This window comes from Penaeus chinensis, unplaced genomic scaffold (genome assembly GCF_019202785.1).
Source record: "Penaeus chinensis breed Huanghai No. 1 unplaced genomic scaffold, ASM1920278v2 CTG_1841, whole genome shotgun sequence".
Taxonomy (NCBI): Eukaryota; Metazoa; Arthropoda; class Malacostraca; order Decapoda; family Penaeidae; genus Penaeus; species Penaeus chinensis.
Genome location: NW_025917976.1, coordinates 1 through 10,000, shown reverse-complemented (window position 1 = coordinate 10,000; position 10,000 = coordinate 1). Strand labels below are relative to the sequence as shown.

The 10,000-nt window shown below is 49.6% G+C and overlaps 2 protein-coding genes across 2 annotated transcripts in view; one reads left to right on the top strand and one right to left on the bottom strand.

Annotated features, from left to right (window-relative positions):
- Nucleotides 1–9,115, bottom strand: part of LOC125024649 (papilin-like) — a 37,957-nt gene extending 28,842 nt beyond the window's left edge. The window contains exons 1-6 of the mRNA XM_047612450.1: nt 9,086–9,115; nt 8,782–8,964; nt 5,995–6,168; nt 5,195–5,497; nt 2,970–3,111; nt 1,227–1,303 (exon numbers count right to left, since the gene is read on the bottom strand). Coding sequence (XP_047468406.1) covers nt 1,227–1,303; nt 2,970–3,111; nt 5,195–5,497; nt 5,995–6,168; nt 8,782–8,964; nt 9,086–9,115 — 909 coding nt within the window. The remainder of the gene's footprint in view (nt 1–1,226; nt 1,304–2,969; nt 3,112–5,194; nt 5,498–5,994; nt 6,169–8,781; nt 8,965–9,085) is intronic.
- Nucleotides 9,116–9,239: 124 nt separating this feature from the next.
- LOC125024648 (bile salt-activated lipase-like) lies at nt 9,240–9,993 on the top strand (the record flags this gene model as incomplete). Its single annotated transcript, XM_047612449.1, has 2 exons — nt 9,240–9,814; nt 9,847–9,993. Coding segments are annotated over exons 1-2 (722 nt in total), but the record flags the coding sequence as incomplete, so codon positions are not given.
- Nucleotides 9,994–10,000: the final 7 nt, after the last annotated feature.

The window sequence follows — 10,000 nt, the reverse complement described above, 5'->3', positions numbered from 1 at the left end:
AAGTTTGAAGTTTTGGGGTAGGGGGAGGGGGAGGGGGAAGTAAATTTTTGAAGTTTGGGGGTGGGGGGAGGGGGAGGGGGAAGTGAAGTTTGAAGTTTGGGGGGAGGGGGAGGGGGGAAGTGAAGTTTGAAGTTTGGGGGGGGGGGGGGGGGGAGGGGGAAGTGAAGTTTGAAGTTTGGGGGGGAGGGGGAAGTGAAGTTTGAAGTTTGGGGGGAGGGGGAGGGGGAAGTGAAGTTTGAAGTTTGGGGGGAGGGGGAAGTGAAGTTGGAAGTTTGGGGGAGGGGGAGGGGGAGGGGGAAGTGAAGTTTGAATTTTTGGGGGTAGGGGGAGGGGGAGGGGGAAGTGAAGTTTGAAGTTTGGGGGGAGGGGGAGGGGGAGGGGGAAGTGAAGTTTAAAGTTTGAGGTTTTTTGGGGGAGGGGGGAGGGGGAGGGGGAAGTGAAGTTTGAAGTTTTGGGGGGGGGAGGGGGGGGGAAGTGAAGTTTGAAGTTTGGGGGGAGGGGGAGGGGGAAGTGAAGTTTGAAGTTTGGGGGGAGGGGGAGGGGGAAGTGAAGTTTGAAGTTTGGGGGGAGGGGGAGGGGGAAGTGAAGTTTGAAGTTTGGGGGGAGGGGGGAGGGGGGAAGTGAAGTTTGAAGTTTGGGGGGGTGGGGGGAGGGGGAAATGAAGTTTGAAGTTTGGGGGGGGAGGGGGAGGGGAAGTGAAGTTTGAAGTTTGGGGGGGGGGGTGAGATTCAATGTTGGGGAAAATTTCTAAGATTAAAGTTGAGGGGGTAATTAAGCTTAGGGAAGGGGGGGGGGGAGTTTTAAGCTCCTCCCTTTTTATTTTTTTCTCTCTTCCCTTCTTTCCTTTTCCCTCTTCTTCTTCTTCCTCCCTCTCTCCCACTCCTTTCTCCCTTCTCTTCCTCCCTTTCCCCCTCTCCCTCCCTTTCTCCCTTTCTCCCTTTCTCTCCCTCCCTTTCCCTTCTTTTCCTCCCTTTCCCTCTCTCCCTTCCTTTCCCTTTCCCTTTCCCTCTCCCTCTCCCTCCCTTCTCTCCCTCCATCCTCCTCCCTTCTCTCCCTCCCTTTCTCTCTCCCTCTCCCTCCCTTCTCTCCCTCCCTCCTCCTCCCTTCTCTCCCTCTCCCTCCTCCTCCCTTCTCTCCCTCTCCCTCCTCCTCCCTTCTCTCCCTCTCCCTCGCCCTTCTCTCCCTCTTCCTCCATCTCCCTCTCCCTCTCTCTCTCTTTCTCTTACCTCCTCGTCGTCGTCTTCCTCGTCCTCCTCTTCACAAACCTCTTCTTCGTCAATGCGATCTATTCCTAGAATTTCATCTGAAAAAGAAAAAGAAAAAGAATAAAATACAATAAAACAAGTATCATCATTATCATTATTATCATTATTATTATTATTATTACAGAATACTATTATACTACTATAAGTACTACTATAAGTACTACTATAAGTACTACTATAAGTACTACTATAAGTACTACTATAAGTACTACTATAAGTACTACTATAAGTACTACTATAAGTACTACTATAAGTATTAATATAAGTTTTAATATAAGTATTAATATAAGTATTAATATAAGTATTACTATAAGTATTACTATAAGTATTACTATAAGTATTACTATAAGTATTACTATAAGTATTACTATAAGTATTACTATAAGTATTACTATAAGTATTACTATAAGTATTACTATAAGTATTACTATAAGTATTACTATAAGTATTACTATAAGTATTACTATAAGTATTACTATAAGTATTACTATAAGTATTACTATAAGTATTACTATAAGTATTACTATAAGTACTACTATAACCACTACTATAACCAATACCATAACTACCATTATAAGTACCACTACAACTATCACTACCACTACGACTATCCCTACTGATATAACTATCCCCCCTACTATACTATCCCTCCAACTATAACTCCTATCCAACTATAACTACTATCCAACTATAACTACTATAACTACTATAACTGTCCCTCTTACTATAACTGTCCCTACTTCTATAAATATTATAACTACTATAACTACTATCGCTCCTACTATAACTACTATCCAACTATAACTACTATAACTACTATCCCAACTATCTCAACTATCCCAACTCCAAACTCGGAAACCCTACCGTCGCCACAGGCCTGGTTGTTGCACGTCCCTCCTACTATAACTACTATAACTGTCCCTCTTATTATAACTATCCCTCTAACTATAACTACTATCCCTCTTACTATAACTACTATCCCTCCTATTATAACTACTATCCAACTATAACTACTATTCAACTATAGCTACTATCCTACTATAACTACTATAACTGTCCCTCTTACTATAACTGTCCCTACTTCTATAAATATTATAACTACTATAACTACTATCGCTCCTACTATAACTACTATAACTCCTACTATAACTACTATCCAACTATAACTACTATAACTCCTATCCCAACTCCAAACTCCCAACTCGAAAACTCGGAAACCCTACCGTCGCCACAGGCCTGGTTGTTGCACGTCCCTCCTACTATAACTACTATCCCTCCTACTATAACTACTATAACTACTATCCCTCCTACTATAACTACTATAACTACTATCCCTCCTACTATAACTACTATAACTACTATCCCAACTATCCCAACTATCCCAACTCGAAAACTTGGAAACCCTACCGTCGCCACAGGCCTGGTTGTTGCACGTCCCTCCTACTATAACTCCTATAACTCCTATAACTCCTATAACTCCTATAACTCCTATAACTCCTATAACTCCTATAACTCCTATAACTCCTATAACTCCTATAACTCCTATAACTCCTATAACTCCTATAACTCCTATAACTCCTATAACTCCTATAACTCCTATAACTCCTATAACTCCTATAACTCCTATAACTCCTATAACTCCTATAACTCCTATAACTCCTATCCCAACTCCAAACTCCCAACTCGAAAACTCGGAAACCCTACCGTCGCCACAGGCCTGGTTGTTGCACGTCTCGAGGGCGTAGGGAATGAGGTTGGCATCGCACTCTGCCACCGTGGCCTGAGCGCCGGCCTTGTAGCACAGGATCTTCCGGGTCTTGGTTCCGCCGCCGCAGGCCTTGGAGCACTGTGGTGTGGGGAGGGGAGGGGGAGAGGGAGAGGGGGGAGGGGGGTGGGGGGTGAGGGTGGGTGGGTAGGAGGGGGAGAGGGAGAGGAGGGAGGGGGTGGGGAGAGAGGGGGGAGAAAGAGGGGGAGGGGGGAGGGGGTGAGGGAGAGGGGGGGGGGGGGGGAGGGGGGGTGGGTAGGAGGGGAGAGGGGGGTAGAGGGAGAGGGGTGGGTAGGAGGGGGAGAGGGAGAGGAGGGAGGGGGTAGGGGAAGGGGGGAAAGGGGAGGAGGGAGGGGGTGGGGGAAAGGGAGAGGAGGGAGGGGGTGGGGGAAGGGGGGAAAGGGAGAGGAGGGGGGGTGGGGGAAGGGGGGAAAGGGAGAGGAGGGATGGGGTGGGGGAAGGGGGGAAAGGGAGAGGAGGGAGGGGGTAGGGGAAGGGGGGAAAGGGAGAGGAGGGAGGGGGTAGGGGAAAGGGGGAAAGGGAGAGGAGGGAGGGGGTGGGGAAAGGGGGAAAGAGAGAGGAGGGAGGGGAAGGGGAGAGATGGGGGGGGGGGAGAGAGAGGAGAGATTAGCCATGGTATAAAAAGAGAGATAGAGAGAGAGAAAGGGGAAAAAAAACAAAAACAGAAAGACTAACTATTCAAAACAACGAAAACAATTAAATAAAATAATACAAAAAAACCACGAAAATATCATGACAATATATATAACAACAAACAAACAAATAAATAATAATAATAATAATAATAATAAAACGGAACAGAAATTCTTTTTAAAAAAATAAATTAAATTCCTTAATCCATAAAAAAAATAAATCTTAATTAATTTTTAAAAATCCTCATTATAAACTTAATAAAAATAAAAATAAAAATAAATCTAATTAATTCTGAAAATAAAAGTAAACTAATTTTTTTTTTTAATTACTATTTATTCCTGAAAAAAAAATCATAATGAAGAGAAATTAATTAAATTAATTTATCCTAAACAAAAAGAAGAATTATATATTAGTAAAGAAAAATAACAAGAAACAAAATAATAATAATACTACTAATAATAAAATAATTTAATTAAATAAACTTATTAAGAATATTATATCGCAAAATTTTCTATGTTAATTAAATACATTATATAATTATATATATAACATTTTTCTAATATAAATATCTTCTTAAATATATATATGTTTTTACAAATATATATATAATCTTTTTTTTATCTAATATATACATTTTTTGTTTTGTTAACAAGTATAATTTTTGAATAATAATAAATATTTTTTTTGTAAATAATATTCACATTTTGTTCAAACATTTATATATATATATATATATATTCAAATAATAAATATATATATATATTTTTTTTTAAATACCATATATAATTTTCTATGTATTTATTCATCTAAAATATTATATGTATTATATAACATTATATGTAATTTTCAAATAATGTATATATATATATTTTTTTTTTTTTAATAATATATATAATCTTTAAATACTATTTTTTTCTTATAAAATATTTAATTTCTAAATGAATATATATATAGGGATTCTTTAAATTTTATATAATTAAATATATTCTATATATATCTAACATTATATATAATTTTTCAAATAGTATATATAGACTTTTTTTCTTAATAATATACATAATTTGTAAATAATAATATATATGATTTTCTAGTAATATTATATATAAATTTTTAAATAATAATATATATGATTTTCTTGTAATAATGCTTATAATTTTTATCATTTACTTTTGAAAATCATTTACTCCAACTCCCCCCCCCCCTCAGCCTCTTTCTTCCCCCTTTCTCTCCCTTTCCTCTCCCTTTCCCCTTTCCCTTTCTCCCCCCCCCTCCTTCTCCCTCCCTTCCTCCTCTCTCCCCTCCCCCCTCCCTTTCTCCCTCCCTCCCTCACTCCCTCCCTCCCTCCCTCCCCCCCTTTCCCCCCTCCCTCTCCTTCTCCCTCCCCCCTTCCCTTCCCCCTCCCCCCTTCTCCTTCCCTTCCCCCCCTTCCTCCCTCTCCCTTTTCTCCTTTGCCCTCATTTTTCCTCTCTTCACCCTCCCTCCCCCCCCCCCCCACACACACACAACTTACCTTACTCCACGGCCCTGCGAACCACTCCCCATCCTCCTCTTCCTCTTCCTCTTCCTTCTCTTCCTTCTCTTCCACCTCCTCCTTCTCTTCCACCTCCGCCTTCGTCCCGTTGCAAGCTTCCATTGTGCTCATCTTCTTAGCAACCTTGCAATTCGACTCTGCAACGGAGTCCACGGTCCCTTTCGCCTCGTCCCAAGACCCGCAGGGGGGACGGGTTTCGCGTGCCCGGGCGCCTCGCGCGAGCGAGGTCGAGCATGGGATACATGGGGATACATTGGGGTACTTTTGGGGATACAGGAGTAACTAGGATACGTGAAGATACATAGAGATACGTGAAGATACATAGGATACGTGAAGATACATAGAGATACGTGAAGATACATGGAGATACGTGAAGATACATGGAGATACGTGAAGATACATGGAGATACGTGAAGATACATGGAGATACGTGAAGATACATGGAGATACGTGAAGATACATGGAGATACGTGAAGATACATGGAGATACGTGAAGATACATGGAGATACGTGAAGATACATAGGATACGTGAAGATACATATGATACATGGAGATACGTGAAGATACATGTGATACATAATACGTGAGGATACGTTAGGATACGTGAAGATCCGTTTGGATACATTAGGATACGTTAAAGATACATTAGGATACGTGAAGATCCGTTAGGATATATGATCCGTTAGGATACATGATCCGTTAGGATACATGATCCGTTAGGATACATGATCCGTTAGGATACATGATCCGTTAGGATACATAATGCGTTAGGACTCACCTGACTCCACTCGGAGGCGTACCAGCGGAAGGGACACTCGCCGACGTCCGAGCAGTTCCTGTGGGCGTCCGGGCGGCGCGCGGCCTCGCAGAAGTCCACGGGAAGGACACTCCCCTTTTGGCCCACGCACAGCACCGGCCGCGTCTCCAGCAGCTGGCCGCAGCCTCGTCCGCACTAGGGGGGGGGGGGGGTTTAATGGGGGTTAATGGGGAAGGTTATTGAGGGTTAAATGGGATTAATCACTGACCCCTGACTCACTCTCTGTCCCTGACTCACTCTCTGTCCCTGACTCACTCACTGATCCTTCCTCACCCCTGACTCACTCTCTGTCCCTGACTCACTCACTGATCCTTCCTCACCCCTGACTCACCCCCTGCCCCCGACTCACTCACTCCCTCCCTCTGCCCCCGACTCACTCACTCACTCCCTCCCCCCCTCTGACCCCGACTCACTCATCCCTCCCTCCCCCTGCCCCCGACTCACTCACTCCCTCCCTCCCTCTGCCCCCGACTCACTCACTCCCTCCCTCCCCTCTGCCCCCGACTCACTCACTCCCCTCCCTCCCTCTGCCCCCGACTCACTCACTCCCTCCCTCCCCTCTGCCCCCGACTCACTCACTCCCCTCCCTCCATCTGCCCCCGACTCACTCACCTCCCTCCCTCCCTCTGCCCCCGACTCACTCACTCCCTCCCTCCCTACTGCCCCCGACTCACTCACTCCCTCCCTCCCTCTGCCCCCGACTCACTCACTCCCTCCCTCCCTCTGCCCCCCCCGACTCACTCACTCCCTCCCTCCCTCTGCCCCGACTCACTCACTCCCTCCCTCCCTCTGCCCCCGACTCACTCACTCCCTCCCCTCCCCTCATGCCCCCCCGACCCCTCACTCCCCCTCCCTCCCCTCTGCCCCCCCCGAACTCACTCACTCCCTCCCTCCCTCTGCCCCCGACTCACTCACTCCCTCCCTCCCTCTGCCCCCGACTCACTCACTCCCTCCCTCCCTCTGCCCCCGACTCACTCACTCCCTCCCTCCCTCTGCCCCCCGACTCACTCACTCCCTCCCTCCCTCTGCCCCCGACTCACTCACTCCCTCCCTCCCTCTGCCCCCCGACTCACTCACTCCCTCCCTCCCTCTGCCCCCCGACTCACTCACTCCCTCCCTCCCTCTGCCCCCGACTCACTCACTCCCTCCCTCCCTCTGCCCCCGACTCACTCACTCCCTCCCTCCCTCTGCCCCCGACTCACTCACTCCCTCCCTCCCTCTGCCCCCGACTCACTCACTCCCTCCCTCCCTCTGCCCCCGACTCACTCACTCCCTCCCTCCCTCTGCCCCCGACTCACTCACTCCCTCCCTCCCTCTGCCCCCGACTCACTCACTCCTCCCTCCCTCTGCCCCCGACTTCACTCACTCCCTCCCTCCCTCTGCCCCCGACTCACTCACTCCCTCCCTCCCTCTGCCCCCGACTCACTCACTCCCTCCCTCCCTCTGCCCCCGACTCACTCACTCCCTCCCTCCCTCTGCCCCCGACTCACTCACTCCCTCCCTCCCTCTGCCCCCGACTCACTCACTCCCTCCCTCCCTCTGCCCCCGACTCACTCACTCCCTCCCTCCCTCTGCCCCCGACTCACTCACTCCCTCCCTCCCTCTGCCCCCGACTCACTCACTCCCTCCCTCCCTCTGCCCCCGACTCACTCACTCCCTCCCTCCCTCTGCCCCGACTCACTCACTCCCTCCCTCCCTCTGCCCCCGACTCACTCACTCCCTCCCTCCCTCTGCCCCCGACTCACTCACTCCCTCCCTCCCTCTGCCCCCCGACTCACTCACTCCCTCCCTCCCTCTGCCCCCCGACTCACTCACTCCCTCCCTCCCTCTGCCCCCGACTCACTCACTCCCTCCCTCCCTCTGCCCCCGACTCACTCACTCCCTCCCTCCCTCTGCCCCCGACTCACTCACTCCTCCCTCCCTCTGCCCCCGACTCACTCACTCCCTCCCTCCCTCTGCCCCCGACTCACTCACTCCCTCCCTCCCTCTGCCCCCGACTCACTCACTCCCTCCCTCTGCCCCCGACTCACTCACTCCCTCCCTCTGCCCCCGACTCACTCACTCCCTCCCCCTGCCCCCGACTCACTCACTCCCTCCCTCTGCCCCCGACTCACTCACTCCCTCTGCCCCCAACTCATTCACTCCCTCTGCCCCCGACTCACTCACTCCCTCTGCCCCCGACTCACTCACTCCCTCTGCCCCCGACTCACTCACTCCCTCCCTCTGCCCCCGACTCACTCACTCCCTCTGCCCCCGACTCACTCACTCCCTCTGCCCCCGACTCACTCACTCCCTCTGCCCCCGACTCACTCACTCCCTCTGCCCCGACTCACTCACTCCCTCTGCCCCCGACTCACTCACTCCCTCTGCCCCCGACTCACTCACTCACTCCCTCTGCCCCCGACTCACTCACTCCCTCTGCCCCCCGACTCACTCACTCCCTCTGCCCCCGACTCACTCACTCCCTCTGCCCCCCGACTCACTCACTCCCTCTGCCCCCGACTCACTCACTCCCCCTGCCCCCGACTCACTCACTCCCTCTGCCCCCGACTCACTCACTCCCTCTGCCCCCCGACTCACTCACTCCCTCTGCCCCCGACTCACTCACTCCCTCTGCCCCCGACTCACTCACTCCCTCTGCCCCCGACTCACTCACTCCCCCTGCCCCCGACTCACTCACTCCCTCTGCCCCCGACTCACTCACTCCCTCTGCCCCCGACTCGCTCACTCCCTCTGCCCCCGACTCACCCCGCTCCAGTCGCCGGCCACCCAGTCGACCCCGCCGCAGGGCACCACCTCGCAGGGCCGCTCCTCCGTCGGCTTCTCCTCCAGGCAGAGGGCGTCGGCGAGGGCCTCGATCCGGCCCGCGGCGTCGCGGCGGTGGCAGGTCGCCTTGCGGGTCTGCTGGCCCGGACCGCATAGCTTGGAGCACTGCGGGGGGGGGGGGGGGGGATCTCATTAGATTATCTAAGATTATTACAATTAGGTTATGTAAGATTATTACAATTTGATTATCTAAGATTATTACAATTAGATTATGTAAGATTATTACAATTAGATTATGTAAGATTATTAAAAACATTATTATTATAATTAGATTATCTAAACCATTATTATTATAATTAGATTATCTAAACCATTATTATTATAATTAGATTATCTAAACCATTATTATTATAATTAGATTATCTAAGATTATTTTCTCTATGATCCCTACGCCTTCAGGAGACTCTCAAATCAGCCCTACGCCTTCAGGAGACTCTCAAATCAGCCCTACGCCTTCAGGAGACTCTCAAATCAGCCCTACGCCTTCAGGAGACTCTCAAATCACCCCTACGCCTTCGGGAGACTCTCAAATCACCCCTACGCCTTCAGGAGACTCTCAAATCACCCCTACGCCTTCAGGACACCCACTCACCGGCCCCCAGGCTTCCACGCCTTCAGGAGACTCTCAAATCACCCCTACGCCTTCAGGAGACTCTCAAATCACTCCTAGGCCTTCAGGAGACTCTCAAATCACCCCTACGCCTTCAGGGGACTCAAATCACCCCTACGCCTTTAGGAGACTCAAATCACCCCTACGCCATCAGGAGACTCTCAAATCACCCCTAAGCCTTCAGGAGACTCAAATCACCCCTACGCCTTCAGGGGACTCAAATCACCCCTACGCCTTCAGGAGACTCTCAAATCAGCCCTACGCCTTCAGGAGACTCTCAAATCAGCCCTACGCCTTCAGGAGACTCTCAAATCAGCCCTACGCCTTCAGGAGACTCTCAAATCAGCCCTACGCCTTCAGGAGACTCTAAAAATCAGCCCTACGCCTTCAGGAAAACTCTCAAATCAGCCCTACGCCTTCAGGAGACTCTCAAATCAGCCCTACGCCTTCAGGAGACTCCCCAATCAGCCCTACGCCTTCAGGGACTCTCAAATCAGCCCTACGCCTTCAGGAGACCCCAAATCGCCTACG